This window comes from Pagrus major, chromosome 22, assembly GCF_040436345.1.
Source record: "Pagrus major chromosome 22, Pma_NU_1.0".
Classification (NCBI taxonomy): Eukaryota; Metazoa; Chordata; class Actinopteri; order Spariformes; family Sparidae; genus Pagrus; species Pagrus major.
In genome coordinates, this window is record NC_133236.1 from 13,484,048 (window position 1) to 13,505,559 (window position 21,512).

Genomic DNA, 21,512 nt, shown 5'->3' on the forward strand with positions numbered 1-21,512 from the left:
TTCACTCTGAGTGGCTTGACGCTGGCGGTAGGAATGGCGGCTAAGATTACTAGAGGAAGGAGCCCAAAGACCATGAAACTTTACTTCTAACGGCCCCGCAGAGGAATTTGTCTCTAGCGAAACGCAGAAACACCATCCCACAACGGATTGCAGAGAGAAGAAGTGCTATAACGTGAGACTAACGCGGTAAACGTCCGGGCTGAGGAAGTGGAGGCACTTTGCGACTTGCTAGTTAGCTTAACGTTAGTGCCACTGACTTTGATTCAAGGTAGCTGTTAGCTCGCCGTACCACTAGCCAGCTGTTGGCTACTTGGCTTGACTGGCCCAACAAGTTAACTAAGTGATTAACTGTATGAAGGCATTCCTGGTTTGGATTTTTGAATGGTGATCAGCTCTCTTTGATAGCAGACAGTGTTAGGGGGTTTTACAGAGAGTGGGATCGGGCGACAACAAGTCGACACAGCGCGTTGTGAACATTATTACAGCTAACCTCAACGTTAGCTAGTACAGCAACGCTAGCTAAGTTGGGATCCTGAAGTCTCGCCCATTTTTTGGATCCTGCCCCAGCCATTGGCTAAGGGGCTAATCAACAGCCAAGTAGTCTGCTTTTCAGGTCCGATTGGTACTACGATGGAAAGTCTAACGTTAACTGATAACGAGCAGAAATATTACTCGGATTTGTTCGTTTACTGCGACACGGACAACACCAAAAAAGTGGCTTCCAATGGGAGAGTTCTTGACCTTTTCCGGGCGGCCCAGCTACCCAGCGAAGTTGTCCTGCAGGTAAGCTAGCGTTAGCGGGTGCCAGCTTTTAAAGTGTTATCACCAGACCTGCGAGGCTGGCCCCGAAATGCAGCCCTGTTATTCTATATTTTACAGACTTGCCTGGCTGTCAGAGCTGACCTGTCATCCAGTGCAGCTATAGTTGGTTAGCCTGGGTGGTTAGCAATGCTGCGCAGCAAAAGAGACACACCTTCTTCTGGCTAATGTTAGCCTTAGCCAAAGAGAGTGGGCAGACAAGTGTCATAGTTAACATTAGCTGGGGAATCAGGCACAATTTGACATATTAAACAGAAAGCACATGCTTGTATGTCTGCCCTTTTGAGGGTGTTTTTGTGGGCATGTGTCACAGCGCCATAGCGTTGGAGCAAATCATGTCCTCAGCAGCCCTTTGCCTCACATTACTGCCCACTATTTCCTGTCTCCTCACTCCATTAAAATCTGTCATTTTGTCCGCCTCTGGGTTGAGCTGACACGGTGGAAAGGCAGACACAATGTCACAGTGTCCACATGTCAACGTGATTTATAGAAGCTGTCACCTAACCCAGACTGTCTGAGCAGTACACGACTTGGGGAATGGTTTGTATCATCCAGCACCACAATCCAGCCTTCACACAGAGCTCGTACATGTGTATTAACACTTGCTTGTTGTCGGATTATAGAATTCATGTGATGGTCACACCGTCCAGACTCTCTCTGCTCCGTCCGTTAACTACGACTTGTGATGAGCGGCCAGTTAAATCTGCTGCAGCCCATGTTGGTGACTCCTGATCTCTGAGCAGGCCAGTGTTTGCAGTTTGTGTGAGTCAGAATCTGTTTCAAGGTCAACAAGAGGAGCTGAAGAATTAGGCAGTGTGGCAATCTTTGAGAATGTACACTCACTGTGGTGGCCTGTGAGACACATCCACAGCTACAGTGTCCTGTTGTAACAGGCTGCTTTGTATCCACACATACTCAGAATAAGTCCTTTGTCAGCAAGAAAGGGATCAGTCAGCTGTGGCGGCTCTCGGCACCAGAGGACTCACACTTGAGGAGTCGTCCTGATGTTATGGGTGTTAATCGGCCACGAAACTCGCCGGATCGGTGCGGTGTGTGTTTCTGTGGCCATTTTAAACACGTTGTAGTTTCTGTTTTGCTGCCTGATTGTACCGTTTTGGATAAAGCCTGCTCAGCGTGACGTCAAGTACAACAAAATATGTGATAATCAGGCTTAGTAATGGCGAGACCTACTGAACATCTGCCAATGAATGAACACAGTAAATACGACTGTTGCTTGGGCTGTTTTTGTGGAGTATACAGGGTGAACTGCAGGGATCCAGACCAGCTTTTTACATTGGCCCAACTTTTTAATTTAGGTGCCCCTTCATTATGCATTTTTGTTTTATTTCTTAACACAATTATGTCAATGATTGCAAACAGGAATACAGTTGCAAATACATCTTCCTTTTTTTATTTTTTTTTACAACAAATTGCAATAATCTCAAATTTTAGGCGCACCGGAGCAACCAGTGAAAATATTTAGTCACACTTGACAGATTTTTTGGCGCATGTAGGACGAAAATAGTCCTCAACTCCATCACTTTAAGTCGGTAAATCTTCAGAGAACTTAAGTACAATATAGCAAGTGTGTCTATCAATCCCAAAATGTTAGTTATATTTTCTTTTTGCCTGTTAAAAGCTTCTCTTCTCTTCTCTCTTTATTCAACATCAGCGTTTCACATGAGTACAATGTTGTTAACTGTTCCTCCTTGTCCTTGTGTGTGTGTGTGTGTGTGTGTGTGTGTGTGTGTGTGTGTGCCTGTGTGTGTGTGTGTGTGTGTGTGTGTGTGTGTGTGGGAGTTTAGATCACAGAGCTGTGTGGAGCCACTCGGCTGGGTCACTTTGGGCGGAGCCAGTTCTACATCGCTCTGAAGCTCATCGCCATCGCCCAGTCCGGTCTGCCCCTGAGGGTGGAGAGCCTCAACTCGGGTGAGTCCACCTTTTCTGAACCCCCCCATCCCACACCAGAAAGAAACAGTCAGGCTCACAGACACTGGACTTCTCTCTTCTTCAGGCTGACCAAAATCTTTTTCTGTTTTAGAAGCTGTAGTTTAATGAGTTTGAAGAGGTCATGTGACAGGACGCAAGGGGCAGTATAGAAGTCCTGGAGAAGGCCGTCTGTGTTAGATGTCGGGATCCAGCAGTTATAACTAATTTCACTATTTACCACAGTTTTAAAATGTCGCTGTAAAGGCTCAGCTCCACCAAGTGCTTCTTTTCTACTCAGCAACAAAGCGTGAAAAGGAGCATTTCACTGTTTATAAATTCATGCTCACCAAAACGGCATTGTAATCTCCTCAAGGGCATAACACCTGCAAAAGAGATGTTCCCCCTTTAACTCGTTTATTTCTACTCAAATTGCACTTTGACCTGACTTTTTGTTTATTTTTATTTATTATTCTGAATATTTTCTATTTCGAATGGCAGAGAAAGCCAACACATAGATGCCGTGGTGACAAAATTGAAAAAACTAACTAAAAATGCTCATACATCCACACTGTTGTGAAATAAATTAATGCATTATAATTGTCAAGTTTGGGATTTTTTCTCGGACTATAAACTTGCCATCATAATGTATAATCGTTGCATCCCTAGTTAGATATAACATGCATGCTAGTTAAAATAAAGCAATCACAGTTTTTCCTATTCTCCTGAAGAGAGGGGCGGCCATGAATTAAAGTTGGTGGTTTGATTCCGCCGTCCTTCGGTCCACATGTCAAAGTGTCCCTGGGCAGGACGCTGAACCCCAAATTTTTCACTATGTGTTCGCATGGAAAATATTTTGGTCGGTTTATACAAAAAATATAATATGTGGTAACTCTATCAGAAATGATTTGATTCAGCCGTTCTGCACGGTTGGTGGCAGTTGCTCATTATTTGTGTAATCAGGTGCCTGACAGTAAGTGCTGTTTCTCCTCTCCCTCTATTTATCTCGACTAAATAGAGTCTGTAGTCGAAGAGCTCGAGGGTTTAACTGCAAAACTGCATTTTTTCTGTTTGTCTTTGGCGTGACTCCTCTCAAACACCATGATGTCACATCCAACTGCTGTGTGAAATATTGCAACATGAAGTTGCAGAAATGATTTCATAATTTGATTTTAAAACATATAAGGAAGCACAGAGGGGCCACTTCCTCATCGCAAAGTGGACATCATGTTTCAAGGGGACGCTTGTGTTAAATTTCGGGGTGTTTGTAACTTCCTCTCTTAAAGGGGCACTGTAGTTTTGGAGAAGAAATTCAAACTCATAATTTTAATATTTACGATATTAATGAGGTGATAATACAAACTCAGATATTTATTTTTCCCATAACTTGATAAACAAGCGGTTCTCAGAGGAAAATAAGGTCCCCAGAACACTGTGTGAAGCTAGGAAGGTGGCACGGTCCGCCACATACAAACAAAGCAAAACAGTATGAAACTGTGTTGTCCTTTCAGGTCAGTTTGTTTATTCAGTCATGAAAACAGTGTGTATTGTCATGTTTATTTAGTTTTAGGCATAAAAAAATCAGTTTGTCTAAAATTTCTTCCCCAAAACTACATCGTGCACCTTCAAACATAAATCCCAGAAGTTACCTGACGCAGCGAGTTAAAAATGTTTGTCTAGTTTGTGCTATCAGACAGTCACCGCGGTCATGCTGAGATATTGCAAAGAAAGGTATTTACTTAAACCATTGAAGGAGATAAAGCTTTCCAAGGTGAAGAGTGAGTTCAGAAAACATTTGACACGTAGAATATATGTACAGTGTTGCTTTCCAGAAGACGGTGCACAACACATATTGCTCCTGTGTTTTCTGTGACATGCATTCAGGTCTATTTGGCAACCACATATCAGATTTTTTAATTTAGCTCCTCAGGTCTGAAGGTTTGAAGGGAAGGATTTTTTTTTGACCAGGCTGATGAACCCTCAGATGTGAATGCACATTTTTAATGGGTTTCATAGGGCTGCAACCAGTGATTATTTTCATTATCGGTTGATCTGACGATTATTTTCTGAAAAGATAAGACTATGAAATGTCGGGAAAAAAAGGGGAAAACACCTGTCATAACTAGGGATAGGACAATAAAATATATTATTGTGATAAAAACACTTGAGGTGAATATCTATTATCGGCATAATCGTGAATACCCTCACATTAATGTCTTGAAACGGCTGTCTAGCTCACAAACATACAGTCCTACATAGATTTCCAGATTTTTAAATTTTTTTTAACATATTTGATCTTCTATTATTTGCGGCAAAGAAAAGCTTCATATCTCCATATTTGAGATGCTGGAACAAGAAACTATTTTGCATTTTTGCTGAAAAAAGGAAAGAAACGATTTTCCATTATTGAAATAGTTTGCAGTCAGGTCTGTGTTTACATCATTATCAATGTCAGCATAAACAATGCAGTATATACTGCAGTGGGTTCAGTATCTGCCAGCTACACCCCTGCTCGCTTATGGTTAATTATGACAATCCAATAAAACATGCACCTCGTTTGTTTCCGTGCCAGCTCAGCGAGCGTTAAATCAAGAGATAAGAATGGCACTGCCCAGGAACAGCTTCTGGTGATGCACCTTGTGTTTTTTGAATTTTTAAACCCTTTACAGATCAGATTTCTACCTAAATTAGTTTTACTAATTTCTGTCTCACTTATTTTTTATTTTTATCTTTTATTTGTAGCATTGGCTTAAAGAAGTGCTACACAAACAAAACATCTGAAACAGTAAAATTGTTATGTTTTGTCAGAAGTCCCATGGCAAAACTGTAGAGAGGATGTTTCTCTATATTCGCCATTTTGTTCTGACTATTCACTTTGTACAAATCCAATGTATAGGAGACAAACACGCCATTTACTGCAGCAACAGAATGTTCAACAGACCAGCAGTCAGTGCGTGTTTTATTTTGAGGAAGCAGCCTGACTCTCCCTGAAAGGGATACTGTCAAACTGTTGTTCTCATTGTACAGCTGCCACTCTCTCTGTAAACAACTATAAACCACAGCTGATTGCAGCAAGTTCATGCTCCTTATCTAGGCATTCTGGGAAATGTAGGCAGTCAGTAATGGAAATAGAGGTAAATGTGGCAGAGTGAAGGAAAGTGGGTATGCTAGAAAAACTCATCTGACAAGTTTAGTCAACGGAGACCGATTTTGGTCATCAAAGCACCTGAAATTCAATATGAAACAAATCTGTCCTCTAATCCCGTGATTGGTTTCCTGTCTCACCAGTCAAAGACCTGCCGCTGCCCAGGTTCGTGGTGGGGAAGAACGAGGCGGAGGCGAGGCACGCGGCGCTGTACCAGGACACAGACAGTCAGGGGTTGTACCCCGCCTCAGCCACTGCAGTAATACCCAGACCACCAGTCAGGGGTCACCAGAACAAGAAAGGTCCCCCATCATCCACTTCACTTCCTGTCCACGAGGTCATCCAGCCCCTGGCACCCAGCATAGAGCCTCAGGTTAGTAAATGACACTTAGTTAAATAGATGTTTGGATTTTTTTGTGTTTTATATCATCTGCATTGGCAATAAGTTAAGGTATTGGGTTAGGTTCTAATGCTTTCTTTTAGCACAATTAGTCCTTTAATAACTGCATTAAATGTGGACTTTTTGAACTATATTCTATCATTTTAACATGGTACACACATTTAATTTCCTCCTCCAGCTAAACCCAGCAGTTACTCAAAATATGCCACTTGAATACTGATGTTTTTCTCGTGCATTTGAATACTTGTAGCTTAAATTGCTCTCAAGTTTTCTGCTGCTGACTTTACTTCAGCAGTGTGTCGCCTGTCAGTTATGTAGACCTCTTCCTCGACTCTTATCTGTTTGCATCTGTTATGAAATGTTTCGTTCGCTGGTTGCTTGAACATACCATATCTGTGATGAACAGATAAAAAGCTTTGAAGTTATATTTACTGGCCTGCACTTGGCCCGGATGTGGCACATTGAAGACGGAAATCTTTACGTTTTTAAGATGGGATCTGAACGTTAATACCCATAACATGTGAAACCATAATAAGACTTCTGCACGCTTCTGTTTCTTCGTTGTCACATTAAGATTTTAAACGATGGCATGCCAAGAGACGTTCACCGTCATTAAATCTGCAGTTGTCTACTGAATACATATTTCATGTGTTTCATTGTATTTACATGCGTTTCCAGCCCGAGCCGACGTCCCCGGTGGTCTCCCCTCACCAGTCTCCCCCCACCTCCCCTCCCTCGTGGAGGAAACACAAGCGGCAGCACAGCGGAGGAAACGCAGACAGACAGCCTGTGGTGGCTGCAACCGGAGCTGTGTGGACGCAGTTCAGAGAACCACAAGCAGGTATGATTTAGTTGACATGGTAGCATGTAGGGCTGCTAGCATATGATATGGCATAATATTCTTCTTTTCCTGGTTTAAAAGGCTGCATTGCAGTAAAGTGATGTAATTTTCTGAATTTACCAGACTGTTCTACTTGTTCTCATACTTGTCTCTATCCATTTAGTCATTACATCCACATTACTGATCATTTCTAAAAAATGTTTTGATATTTTTATGAAAGTACCGATAGTCACCCCAGGTCTCCAGACTAACTTTTCCATGAGAGAAATCAGCGCTCCTGTGGATGAGAGATAGAAAGTTTTTGTATCATGTCAAACTAAGATCAGTATTACTCTACAATTCTCTGATTCATCAGTTAGGTGTATGAACTGAAGACCGGATTCTCTGACTCAAATGAGCAGATACAACGTGGGTTTTATGTGCATCGGTAGGTCCACCTTGTATAGGCTACGTCTCCTGTGTGAATTGCTGTATCGTCACTACGCTGCATTTTTCTAAACAATGATAATCTGGTCATGTGTCACCTCTCGCCCCCATCGACGCACCGTCTCACTCCCTCTTCCTCTCTTTTGGAGAGAGAGAGGGGTGGATACAGTTCTCGTGGGTAGACTAACAAACGCGTTGCTCATTACAATAAATGTGTATAAATTGAGGAAGTGGATCTGATATGATGTATACAGTGTATCGCACTATATATAAAGATGTATTAGTTTAAGGCCATATTGCTCAGCCAAAATAGTATCTTGGGTTAAAGTGGAGCTGCAGCAATCAATCGACAATTAATCCTTTTGAATCGTTTTTTTAAAGACAACAAAAGCCCAAATTCTCTGGTGTCGGTTTCTCCAGTGTCTCAGATCTCCTGCTTCTCTGTGTCGCTCAGTTTTGTATGAGACCTTCAGAATATTTCACCATTTCCTTTTGTAGAGAAAACAACCAGCAGATTAAATGATTCTGAAAGTAGTTGTTTGCAGTAATTCCTTTTTTTTTTTTTTTTTTAAAGGAAAACATGCCTCAACTATAGCAATGAAGAGGCAGAGTTTCACTCGTTGGGGGCAATGATGATAACAACAGTAATGAATAAAAATGTGACAGACTAGGCAGAAAAGTTGATACTAGTTGTGAGTGTGGTCAGACAGAGTCAGCACAGAGCAGATTGTAGTTGGTTGTGTTTGTGTTACTTCCTGGTGTTTGCCGCTTCATCAAAAACGGTGTTTGCTGAGAATGGCAGTTATGGCTGTTAGTCATTATGGGAACAAGGAGGATGTGACTTGATCTGTGCTGTGCTTTCATCAGCACAAAATGTGGTTGAAATATTAAAAAACAAGAATCGTTTCTAGAGCTGCAAAGGTGCATTGATCAGTCGATGGAGAGAAAATTAATCAGCAGCTGTTTTGATATCGGTTATCGTTATTTTTCAAGCAAAAATACTGATTCCAGCTCTCAAACATCAGCGTTTGATATTAAACTGAGCATCTTTGGGTTTTGGGTTGATGGTCTGATAAACAGTCTATAGAAATAAGTCACTTTGGGCCCTGTTTAACTGGCATTCTTCACTTTTTTTGGACTTTTTATAAACAAAATAATGAATGGATTTGTCGAGAAAATAACTGTTAGTCGCAGCTTTAATCCTAATAAAACTTCATAGTATATTTATTTGTAAATAATTGTTGTCACTGTTCGTTCACTGTCCTCCTCCCCCCAGGTCCAGTGCCCGTTGAGGGAATGTGGTCGTCCCACTCGCCTCCTCCTCCAAGTCAGGAAAGTTGGGTCAGTTTCACGGCAGACACCCCGCCATCCAGCGCGCTCCCAGCAATGCATCCCTCGTCAGTCCAGGTAGGGCAGCTTCTGTCAACGTCTCCGTATTAGAGCTTCTCAGACCTACTGATTGACGCTGATAAATTACAATTATATTTTATATTTTATATTTTGTGCATCTCACCTACTGGTGCAGCAACGTGGCTTTGAATTCTTCTGTTGGAAAGCAAACCCACTCTGACATCAATTCATCATTATCGTCACAAAATGTGCGATGACGCTTAAATATGTCAACATAATGCAACATAAAAGGTCAAACATCACCATCAGATAATCGCACAGCAGAAATGGGATCTGTGGTGACAAAGAGGTATAGAAAATGAGCATGCATATTGTTGAGGCGCACATACACCCTAAGGACACACCAGGGGATAATACAATAAGTCATCAATGCAGATTAGCATGTTATGAGAATGACTGCTTGCAATACAGTGACAGTCCGTGTTAATAATGATGGTAAACATGGTGAACCTCTTTAATCAGATGAAAATGCGGCGTCAGACATTGCAAGCATAAAACACGAGATATCTTCCTGACTACAGTTGTGCGTAAAACATGAGTCAACAATTCATATCAGTGCTTTATTATCTTCCAGCAGAGCACGACCAAAACTCAAACAACTTGTATAAGATCACTCAGGAAAAGCAAAAAACATGATAAGGCGTCTGTATCCTGTGCCTTGTTTTAGACCAACATCATGCTAATTTTGAGCTTCTTCAAAAACGACAGTAATTCTGAGCTAAACATCATCATAATATGCTTCTGTCTGTCCCAGTATTAATGATGATGATGACAACTTATCATATAATCGAAACAAAGCTAGAGAGTGCTTTACAGTAAAAACATTTATAATAGTAAATAAAATATCTTATATAATATAGTTTATAACAAAATAAATTCAAAATTATAACAAATGCCATCAGATAAGAAAAAGCCATTAGCTAAAAATGTAGTTTTAAGAAGTGCAACTAGGCCAGATTCCCAGAATATTGTGATTGATTATTTTGCTATAATAAAAGTTGATACACACACTTTTTTTAAAAAAATGATTCCTCCAATGAATTGATCAAATATTTGCCACAAAGTTATGTAACAAAGGCACAATATTTTACAGTTGAACAATAATCTTATTGGCCAGAATGAGATCAGCTCACTGAAACAATACACTTCACTGGGAATTTAACAATTATAAATGACTCTAAGCATCTTTTTCTGCATCGGCACTTATCGACAACATATAAACCAACACCAGTATATCTGTAATAGGCCAATATCAGCCAACCGTTATATTGGTTGGGCTCTAATCTTTTGATGATATGATGATAGGCTTCTGTCCGTCCCTCTAATCCAAGTTTTAAGAAAAATGTAAAGTTTTTGGTATAATGAAAGTAATTTTTCATGAATTAGAATTTCTCACAGTTTCAAAGTGTAAGACAGATACAGTACGTATAGCCACTGAAGAAACTACACTTAAATAAGTGTAATAAGTTTTATTCTAACCTGCTCTACTTGATTATGTACGAGATTGTGTGTATTCCTTTTAACCGGTGCTGCTTTCTTATCATTTTCTGTGAATGTCCCACGTGTTTTCCCGCAGGAAAGCACAACGATACGAACAGTGGCCTCAGCAGCAACGACCAATGAGATCCAGCGACAGTCCAGCGGTTACGATGATCCGTGGAAGATCACGGACGAGCAGAGACAGTATTATATTAACCAGTTCAAAACCATCCAGCCAGACCTCACCGGCTTCATACCCGGTAGGAAAAATGCAGACGCGCAAACACTCGCAACACAAGACTTGTTAAAAAGTGGATTGTTTTAATCATCCGTTTGTTTGTGTGTTTCAGGTTCAGCAGCAAAAGAGTTCTTCACCAAATCAAAACTACCGATTTTAGAGCTGTCACATATTTGGTGAGTCGTCACTATACTACCCATAATCGTCTCGGATGTTTATTTAGTGTAGCATGTAGATGTTTGAATCAGTGCAACTAATAGGGGACTTTTTCTCCGTCATATGAAAAGTTAATCACTTCTTATATGCGATAGTTTAGGGCAGGATAAAACTGTCGTGGATTGAGAAGTTGAAGTGATTTAAGTGATTTTGTTTACATGAAGTCACACATTTTTTAATATGTGGTAGAAACTTGAGAACATCAGGCTTTTCTGATAAATGAGAAGCAGTAGAAAAGAAAAAGTTTGGGCTTCTTTTTCCATAAATTACTTGAAAAAGTTTTATAAAAGAAAATGTCTCGGCGTCTAAACCCCAATCCACCAACCTGCCATTGTTTTTTTAAGGGGAATAACATTTTCCTGGATCCTTGCGCAGTTAATTACTGCATATAAAAACCAGCTGTCAGCTGTTACGAGTCTTACAGGCACATTTGCGTAGGAGCAGGCCTTAATTTTGGTTGTCACAACTTGCTCTGAGTCGGTATTCAGCACCAAATGTTGTGTTCAGCTCTTGAACTGGGACTGTGTGTCCATACAGGCATCTGAAGCAACATCTGAACTAGCAAAAGCAGACTGATCTTCCTGAGTGATCTGGGGAAGATAGAGTCAGATTGAAAGGCAGCAGATCCATTTAGACAAACCTCCCTGCTGTTATTGTGACACATTCTGTCAGGCTGGCAGACTCACTGATGTCCACTGTGTGTTTTAAAGGGAGCTGTCAGACTTCGATAAAGACGGAGCTCTGACCCTGGATGAGTTCTGTGCCGCCTTTCACCTGGTCGTGGCCAGGAAGAACGGCTACGACCTCCCCGAGAAGCTGCCTGAGAGCCTGATGCCAAAGCTGATTGACCTGGATGACTCAGCAGGTACGCAGCCTCTCTCTGTCTGTCTTTGGTGCTCTTTCTCTTAATTTCCTGACTTCAGGCCCCATAAAACCTGTAAGGTAACTGCACTGCAGTGTACAAAACCTGAATCACAGTTGCTGATGGAGATACTGTTTGTTTTCACTGCCCTTTTGATGTCACATCAACACATCAGCTGACTGCTTCAATCAACTTGTTTACTAAGCATTACTTATTTGCTGCTCTCTCTCCTGAGAAAATGTTTGATTTTTTTCAATAAAAATATGATATATATGCTGATATATTGACATCGTAGTTTTTATGTCGCCATCAGCCCCAAAAATGGAGAATTGGTCGGACTGTAATCTGGAACCCTGGTATTTGTCTTTGGTGTCTCGCTAACCTGTGTCTCACCTGTTGTATTCAGAAGTTCCAGAGCCGACTGCTGATGTCGGATACTCGGGCTCCCCGGTGGAGGTCACCCCCAACAAATCTCCCTCCATGCCTTCACTGAACCAGGCCTGGCCAGAGATGAACCAGAGCAACGAGGTTCCAACATGCACACAACACACATGAATACTTAGTATATTTCCACACATACTGTGAGCTCTGTGTTTGTTTGCTTTTGCCTTGTGTGCATTTGTTTCATCATAATTAATTGATGAGGGTTAATTAGATGAAGTTGCTTTTTTTCTTTATCCATCCATCATGATTTGATTGCCTCTTCATCCTCTTCATCATCAGACATAATTACTGATAATTCAGCACCCCTTCTCTCACTTCTCGGACTGTGGTGGTAGCCTGCTGTTCTGTTCGAAAGTCAGCGATGTCTGTTTTTGTTTCCGCGCCTGCTGACGATGTCGCGTCACCACGTCGTCTGCCGGCGACGACTGGTGATGTCGCGTCACATCAGAGGGTCAGGCTGATGATGTAAATGTGTGATGTCACTGCACTGGCTGACTGACATGTTTTTTCTCACTGTCTGTCTGTCTCCTGCAGCAGTGGGAGACGTTTAGCGAGCGCTCCTCCAGCTCACAAACTCTGACCCAATTTGACTCTAACATTGCACCAGCTGACCCTGTAAGTCAATCACTTAGTATGCATGGTTTCACCATTAATGGACAGACATTAACCCTCTCTGGATCTCTCTGCTTTCTCTCTCTCTCTCTCTCTTTCTATCTCTATCGCTATCTCTCTTCATCTATCTCTACCTCTCTCTATCTCTCCATCTCTCTCTGTGCATGATGTTCTTTCAAAGTGCAGTCTGCTGCATCAGCAGTGGTCAGTGTGTTGTGATTTGGCTGGCTTAGCTTCTATTGGACATCACCTTTTTTTTCTACAGTGACATCCACCAATCACTAGTGCATTTGCAGATTGTGACAGATACATTTTTCCATATATGGTCAATGCTGTAAGTACTTAAAAGTCATGTGTGGTGTGTGTGGTGCTTATTAATGTACTGTTGAACTGTCTGTCCTGAATTATTTTCTGTCCCTCTAGCAGATTTTCTTTTCCTTACAGCAGTAATTGGCTCTGCACAATTAATCTGGCGTGCAGTGCAGTATCGACTACCATAATTTGCCTTTTTGCAGGAGTGTGCATCTTTTTTAGATTGGTTTTGAGTGCGCTGAAATTCTGGGCAGCAGAAATCACTGAGCAGAACCCGAAAAACCCCAAATGTTTCTTCTTTTTCACTCAATTTGGAATGGAATAACAATGAGCGTCACTTTAATGAAATATCTCACACAGACATTTTACTATGAGGTTGGACATGCACAGAGTTAAAGAAATATTAGTACATTGTTACATTAGAAATGTAACATTTCCGGAAAAAGTTTTGCCAGGACTTTATTTTGTATTTTTCCACAAGATCGTCTAGCGACGGCAATGGCAGTAACATCTTATAGACAAACAAGCACAGTAAGCAAGTATGATCAGCATAGCTTTACAATCAAAGTACATCAGTAAAACTTTTCCAGTGGCAACAACACAATAAAAACCAACAAGTAGGCCAACATGCTTATGAAGGAGGTTAATGGCTGTGGGGTTGAATAAGAGTATCTGTTTGTCTTCACTGAGGGAATCTGTAACTGCCAGGCATGCGTCAGACAGTGAGGGAGGAAGTTAGTGAAGTGAACTACCTCGATAGCCAGTCTATTGTTTACCACAGTTAGTATTGCTCACAGGCAGTTGTGGGTGGTTATTTAACCGTGAAGACGACTCCCGTGTTCCCACGCCACTGCACAATCATCATAAAACTCTTCTTTCGTTGTCTTTTGTTTTTATTTTGATCGAGAGACCCCCTAGTGGCAGAAACAACATACTGTGCGTTTGAAGTGTCAAAAAAGATAATTGATTCAAGTGGAGTGAAAGTAAAAAGTAGTATAAAACTGAAATATTCATGTACAAATACCTTAAATTTGTAGTTTGAAGCAGTACTTGTTTAAAGTAAATGGGCTTAGTTGCGTTCAGTACCGTCCTCCAGAGGCCTGTGGTTCATCTTACATCACAATATTTCAAGTCATTGCGAAATATTGTTGTCAGTGTTATTCATATCTTCTCTTAAATTGATAACAGAAGAAAATCGTGAAAATGGGTCAGCACCAATCTAAAAACTTGATGTGAATAAAGCAACCATAAAGTCAAGTCTTCACTTTGTTTGCATTTGATAAACAAGGCAGAGCTGTTGCGTTTCAAAGAGTCAACTGACAGATGGAGGCGAAGCCTGACAAAGTAAACTGAGAATAAAGTGTGGTGGTCTACAAACATGTCTCCTTCTGTGAAACCTCATAAATCCCTCTGTCTCACCTCACGTTCCCTCTGTCTGTCCCTCAGGACACGGCCATCGTCCACCCGGTGCCTATCCGGATGACGCCCAGTAAGATCCACATGCAGGAGATGGAGCTGAAGAGGACTGGCAGCGGTGAGACAACCTCTGGCTTTGCTTTTCCACTGCTTATCGACTGTTATGTGAGCTTTAAATGACGTATGAGTTAAAACCTACAATAGAAGCCGTACCAGCACATTTTTCTGGCAACAATCTGATTTGAGTGGCTTACATACGAGTGCATGTTAAACATTGAGTCCCTTGCTGAGTTTGGTGTGTGGGAGAGGTAATTACAACCGGAGAGGCTGGCATTTGTTATGAGTAAACAGAAACATGTGATTAAACATAATCAGTCTTGATTTCATTATTCATAAACAGGCAGTGGAAGCGCGCTGTGGTCAGGCTTATCAGCAGTTTCTGAAGCTTCTCCTGAAGATATTTTGGGATGAAAAATTAGTACTGAACTGCTAACTAACTTATTGTTGTCACTCTGTAATTAACTGCAGTAGAATTAACACTTCTGTCATTCCTGTTATTTGTCAAACTTTTAGACCACAACCACCCGACCAGTCCACTGCTGGCTAAACCCCCCGAACTGTCCGAAGAAGCCAAATTACCTGCCTCCATGAAGTTTGTAGCCGCCAACACTGTAGGTGAGTAAAGGATGGGCAGCCGTGCGAGAGTCCCCGTTTCAAAACTTTGTGTTTTGAACTGCACAGTTTTCTGGTTTGTGGGTCACTAAGTTGGTGTAATGTTTATGGGATTTTTTTGTGTCTACCACTGAAGGTGATGGTTACAGCAGTTCAGACTCCTTCACCTCAGACCAGGAGCCAATCACAAGACAAAGGTCAGTGATTTTCATGTTATTGTTGGAGTTAACGTTGTTTTCTTCATCCATTTATATCAAATTTTGTTTTGTGAGCATGAAGAGACTACATCAACCTAATTGTTTGTGTTCAGGTCTCAGTCGGGTACGTCTCCAGAGGCTCTGAAAGTGGTAGCCCCCCCTCCGCCTCCACCCAGGCCCCACCCCTCTCACTCTCGCTCCTCGTCTCTCGACATGAACCGCACCTTTGCCGCAACAACTGCGCCAGGACAACCTCAACCCTCTACGATAGCTTACCCGCCTGCTGTGCCGCCTCGACCTCTGCCAACACAGGTGAGACTGCGAAAAAACGCTTCAACAGCGGCAACAGTGTGCCAGGCAATGACGTGCAACAAAGCATGAGGTGTAACTGCATCATCACCTCTCTCTCTAGACATCAGTACCACTCACTGGGCATCGTGCAGAGGCAGAGGGGGCTCCAGGAGGCGGAGCAGTACTCACCACCACCTCCCCCCAACAGATTCCCCAACAACCCAATTTTGCCGACTTCAGTCAGTTTCAGGCCTTCGCTGCGTCCGAACAGCCTTCCAGCCTGCCGGAGGTCGATATACACAGTGAGCCTGGACAGGTGGGTTGTTAACTGGAGTGTGTGTAGCTCTATTTCCAGGTAGTTTAGTTGACCTGTCGTGCTTTTGATCGTGTTTTTTGTGTCTCTAGGCGGAGAAGCCGTCGGAGGGAGCCGGCCCTTTAAGAACAGTGAAGAGTGATGGACAAGCAGACGAGAGAGTCTCGGCTACTGTGAACTCTGTGAGTCAACATCTTCTAAATATTACTTTGAAATACACTGAATAGATGATGCTTGTACTTGATTCAATACACAACTGAACAATATTAGAAAAATTGAATAAACTGTCAGAATATAAAGATTTTTATTAATGTGACAAAGCTCAAGGCCTAAGCTGCCAATCATTGACAAGGTCGATTGATTTATGTTCGTCTAGAAATGTCAGAAAAAATGCTGATACAATTTCCCCATTTTTTAGACCAAAAAACTAATCAATTAATGGAGAAAAGAATCAACCAATTAATAGACAATCAAAAGAAGCATTTGTTGATCAACTAATCATTTAACTGACTTATTGTTTGAATAAGCTCTAAACAAATTTGATAATAACAAACTTTTAACTTGTACAAACGACATAAAGACACATAAAAGCTTCCTCGTAAACAATAAAAGGAGTTGAATTAATATTTTTGTTGATTTTCTCCTGGTTTGTCCATCAGGCCAAGGGTTCGTCCGGTCCGCTCGCCCCTCCACCGAAACCTATACGCCGAAGGTTGAAGTCTGAAGACGAGCTCCGACCAGAGGACGAACAACACGGTCCACAGAAATCAAATGTTATAGCTGCTGTCCTGGCCACTCAGCCCTCCATCCCCAGGTAGACAACTTGGTTGGTTAAAAGGACAATTTAAGACTACGTTTGTATCATGTGTCACAAGACGTGTGTGTGTTTGTGTTTTCAGGTCAGTAGGAAAAGATAAAAAGGCGATTCAAGCTTCAATCAGAAGAAACAAGGAGACGAACACAGTGTTGGCACGACTTAACAGTGAACTGCAGCAACAGCTGAAGGTAGGCGGGATGTGGTCTTTAATGTTTTCTTTCTGACTTTTTCTCCTCTGGCAAAAAAAGAGTCACTCATAATGTTTAATATTCTAGGACCTGCTTGAAGAGAGGATATCCCTGGAAGTCCAGCTGGAGCAGCTCAGACCTTTCTCTCACCTTTAACCAACGTGAGGAGGAAACCTCGGCTGTATTTCATCTGAAGCGAGGCTGTGGCCCTCGCTGTGACCCTCCATCACTCCCTCCCTCCCTCCTTCCTTCCACCATCTCAGCTTTCCCTGGAGGCTCCGACCTGCCACAGGGCGCTCCGTTAAAACTGTTAAAAAGCTCAATCACACACGTATTAATCATAAACCGGAAGGACCTGAGAGTCTTACCTTGAGGAGGAGGTACAGGAGCGAGAGGAGGTTTTACAAACTGGCACTTTTCAATTTCTCTGAAGAGAGGTGAACGTGAGGACGACAGCAGACTCAGAAATGGTTAGGAGCGGCGGACAAGACGCTCCGAAGACAAACTGCTGGTGTCCGATAACTCTGGATGACTGAAGAAGAAAGGCGGAGTGTGTTTGACGTGTGTGTGTGACTGTTTGTGCATCTGTGCTCCTGTTTAGTGACTTACCTGAGGCTAGCACCAATATGTTTATTCTCTCTGTGGGTACAGACTCGGCCACACCAAACTCCTATTAGAAAACTGGTAAATTTAAAGAAAGTTCAGTAATTTGGGATAATGCACCTCTTTACTTTCTTTCTTAGAGATGGATGAGAAGATATAAACTGGTCTCATGTGTTTTAAGTACAGAGATGGAGTCTGCAATTAACTTACCTTAGCATAAAGACTGGAAGCAAGAGGAAACGGTTAGCCTGGCTCTGTCTTAGGTTTAAAAACTACACCTACCTGCATCTCTGAACTTCAGTAATTATCATGTCTGTTGTTTGTTTGATCTGTACAATAACAGAAAAGTCAACACAGTAAAAGTATGTGTCTTTTTCAAAATGTTGAACTATATTCTAATTGCCCTCTCACTTATTGGCAAACCTATTTCCCTACCGCTGTGAATACCGTACAAAAATTGTTGGAAACAGGGCTTCAGGAATTTCTGCTTTATCTACTGTACATTTTCCTGAATGTTCAATGTCCATTTTCAAAACAGTCTGTTAAAAATAGGTAGCAGAGTCATGCTACAACATATATAAGAAGCTTTGAAAACACGAGGAAGTCTACACCAGGAATCTATGCCTGCCATTAAGGAAGGAATGTAAAATTGGCATTTTTTTGACTGGAGTTTGGTTTGGTCGGCCTCTCCTTGAAATATACTGGGCTACTTCTGGACAGGACTTGGCATGTGTGTTTGTGTGAGGCCTTTAATGGCAAAATCATCATGGTGAAGGCTTTTTTTTTTTGACTCATCCTGCGACATGAACTCAACCCACCTCCCTCTTCTAACTGCCCCTCGAAGTCTACGTGTGTGTGTGTGTTTGTTTGTGTGTGTGTTGTCACGATGCAGTGAATGAAAGAATGTGCTTTGTCGTCTTTCTCTATGTTACACAGTGTTTGGGGATTGATGTGACTGAATGGTTTAACTTTATGCCAAATGACTGAACTCTCTCACCTCTACTTGGGCTGTGTTTTAAAGGAAAAATGCGACCTCTTTTCCCTCCTCAAAGGTTTCTTTTTGGTTGCTGCGGTTATTTCCAGTCTTTAATTTCACCTGGATGAGAAACCATTCAGTCAAAACAGACATTCACTTGAAGGGGTTTGAAGATATTCCAGCTGCTTGACTGCAGGAGGCGGCATTTATGAAGAATCGCGTTGCCGATCCGGGAGAAGTTTTCCTGTGATTTCCCGGTCGGCGAACGCACAGATCCAAACTGACGGTGCAGATGAGAGTTCTGTTTTCCAATCGGGCAGTCGGCACTATGCAAGTACGGGACGATACATCTTCAACTATACTTAGCTGTTTGTACTATGATAGTAGCAACTGTGTGAGCAGTATACTCTGGTTTTTGTATCTTAGATCTTCCAAAAAAAAAAAAAAAACACCATCTACTGTATGTTTGTGATTCATTTTTGCCTTTTTTTCTGTTTTGGTACTGACGAGCAGTCCGCTTCCCCTCCGCGCCCGGCTCCAGAGGGAAGTAAACTCCAGATCAGTGTTTTATCAGGGCACTATCACCCTAAAATCTGCAAGATACGACCCTTTAGTGGTTGTAGATGAAGCTTAAACGGAGACCAGTCAACAGAATGGGAGACCTGAATGACCCAACTGCACTTTGAACTCCTTATTTCTTTTTTTTTCTCCTTTTTTTTAAACTTGTCGTGTTCCTCTTTGCTTTCTTTTTAACCTGCATGTTGTATTTGTCTTTCGCGTGTATTTAAAAAAAAAAAAGAAGATGCTTTAAGAAGAAAAAATAATGAACCACTCGAGTTTTATTTCTTCAGTACAACCTGGAAACTGTAAGGTTTTTGTGCCAGTACCCTAAAATATCCTGTCTTGTTTTGTTTGGTTAAATCTCTTCTTTTTTTAATATAAATGTCTCGTCCCTGGAGCTTCCTGTGTGTGTGCGAAGAATCTGCCTTACTCCCCCCTACTGGCGTTCAGGTTTCCGCATTGGCTGACTGACCTCTCTTCCTTGTTGTATCAAGGCTCGCCTTCTTTTTTCTGCTGTTGAGGACGATGATGTGTGTGTGTGTGTGCGTGTGAGTGTGTTATATTGTTTCCAGACCTGGAACTAATACCATTTAAAACCCTATTAAAAACATTGATGTGGGATTGATTTATGTTTGCTAGCACAATAGCTCCCCTTCGTCCCCGAACCCACGAGGCAATCCACGGCAGGCAGAAGCAATCAGTCGATAACAAAAAGTCTTTGATGGGATTTTGAATGCTATTTGCTCCCAGATCTGTGTTGTATATTGTATATGATACACACTTTTGGACTCATATGTAAATTTGCATTAATTGCTGACTAACAGCGAAAGAATATTCTATTTAATTCCTTCTCTCTTGGCTGTGGGATCCTAGATGTTTAACTGCATGGATGTACTGTATCTCTGCAGAGTCAACTAGCAGCTGTGTGATTTTTACACAAAAATAAAAACGGCACAATATTTTAAACGCTGCTCTCTCTGCTGACTTCTTTATCGTTAAGTAAGAATATGGTCCTACTGAACACGCACGTCTCTGCTCGGGTTAGAATCGTCACTATGTGGTTTTGTAAAATAAATGTTAATAATTACAATTTTAATGAGCTAATAATACAAACTCAGAAATATTTATTTTTTCCATGACTGAATAAACAAGCTGTTTTCAGAGGAAAATAAGGTCCCCAGAACACTGTTTGAAGCTAGAAAGGTGGCAGGGTCCGCCACATATAAACAAAGTAAAACAGTGAAATTGTTTTGTCCTTAAAGGTCAGTTTGTTTATTCGGTTCATTCAGTCATGAAAACAGAGTTTGTTTGTTTGTTTTATTTAGTTTGTTTAGGCATAAAAAAAACAGTCAATGAAGATCATAATATTTCTTCCCTAAAACTACATAGTGCACCTTTAAAAGTATAAATAATTGTGTGCAGATTGGCCTAAACAGTGAATGAAATCCAACCTCTGTCACATCTGTATTTCACAGTGGATTTTTTGAATACATTTTTTGCACAGTGGATTCAAAACGTGTCTCGGAGGTGCTCAGCTGTTTCTGCACTGAAGCCACGAAAGACAAACTTAAGAGACGTCTGGAGCTCTCGATGGCTGAAGAGCATAAACATCTGAAGGGTTGTTACCAGGGGCCTGTTTCAGGAAGCAAGTTTAACAAACTCTGAGTCAAAACCTGAACTCTAGGTTGACCAACTCTGAGCTGTCAAACTCAGAGTTTTCGGTTTCAGAACAGGTGTTAACAATTAGTTCAATCAACTCTGAGTCAAGGTTAACCTGAGTGAAGCTCGTGCATGAGGATATAAAAAGCCCTCATCAGTGGAACGCAGATAACATGATCCACCATAGCAACAGGTGAAAAAAGCCTCGATCCTCCTACTTCTCCCCAGTGGAGTTGGAAATATTAATGACTGCATATGCAGAAAATGAGCATATTTTCAAAAGACAAAGCAATACTGGGGCAGCAGCAAAATAGCGAGAGCTTGTGTGGCAGAAAATTGCTGACCGAGTCAAGGCGTGAGTTTTAATTGGAAAAAAAAAAGAAATGTTTCGTCTTGAGTGTTCCACTCATTTAACATTTATATTCTATATGTGTGTTTGAGCGCACAGGTGCAACCCAACAGGCACAAAACGGACTGCAACGGGCAGCAACTAAAGATGAAATATAAAAATATAGTCCAAACAGGTAAGGTATAATTTAATTACAAGCAATTGTGGTGTTGTTATAGCCTGCCCTCATTAAACAGCATTCAGTGGCTACATTCAACATGTGATAGCGATATTTAAGTAATTAGGAAAATCCCCTAAACAAAGAAAAAGCCAAATCTTCAGCCATCCCATCACTGCCAGT

General features: G+C 41.5%; 1 protein-coding gene across 2 annotated transcripts; it reads left to right on the forward strand.

The window, feature by feature from the left end:
• The first annotated feature begins 22 nt into the window (after positions 1 to 22).
• Positions 23 to 20,130, forward strand: reps1 (RALBP1 associated Eps domain containing 1). Of its 2 annotated transcripts, XM_073492698.1 has the most exons (19): positions 23 to 783; positions 2,625 to 2,748; positions 6,034 to 6,263; positions 6,969 to 7,131; positions 8,834 to 8,964; positions 10,544 to 10,706; positions 10,797 to 10,860; positions 11,611 to 11,765; positions 12,169 to 12,290; positions 12,741 to 12,821; positions 14,577 to 14,664; positions 15,120 to 15,221; positions 15,355 to 15,415; positions 15,529 to 15,727; positions 15,828 to 16,022; positions 16,112 to 16,201; positions 16,679 to 16,833; positions 16,919 to 17,024; positions 17,112 to 20,130. In XM_073492698.1, the coding sequence occupies exons 1-19, from the start codon at positions 631 to 633 to the stop codon at positions 17,178 to 17,180; spliced, it is 2,451 nt and encodes an 816-aa protein (XP_073348799.1). In that variant the 5' UTR covers positions 23 to 630; the 3' UTR covers positions 17,181 to 20,130. The 2 variants fall into 2 exon arrangements, with proteins under 2 accessions (XP_073348799.1, XP_073348800.1); XM_073492699.1 differs by lacking the exon at positions 12,741 to 12,821.
• The last annotated feature ends 1,382 nt before the right edge of the window (positions 20,131 to 21,512 follow it).

What these genes read in the sequence shown, in the direction of transcription:
- reps1 (XM_073492698.1), top strand. Translation starts at nt 631, where the DNA reads ATGGAAAGTCTAACGTTAACTGATAACGAGCAGAAATATTACTCGGAT. An exon ending in GGTGGAGAGCCTCAACTCGG is followed by an intron (nt 2,749 to 6,033) that starts GTGAGTCCACCT and finishes CTGTCTCACCAG; the next exon opens with TCAAAGACCTGCCGCTGCCC. An exon ending in GAGCCAATCACAAGACAAAG is followed by an intron (nt 15,416 to 15,528) that starts GTCAGTGATTTT and finishes GTTTGTGTTCAG; the next exon opens with GTCTCAGTCGGGTACGTCTC.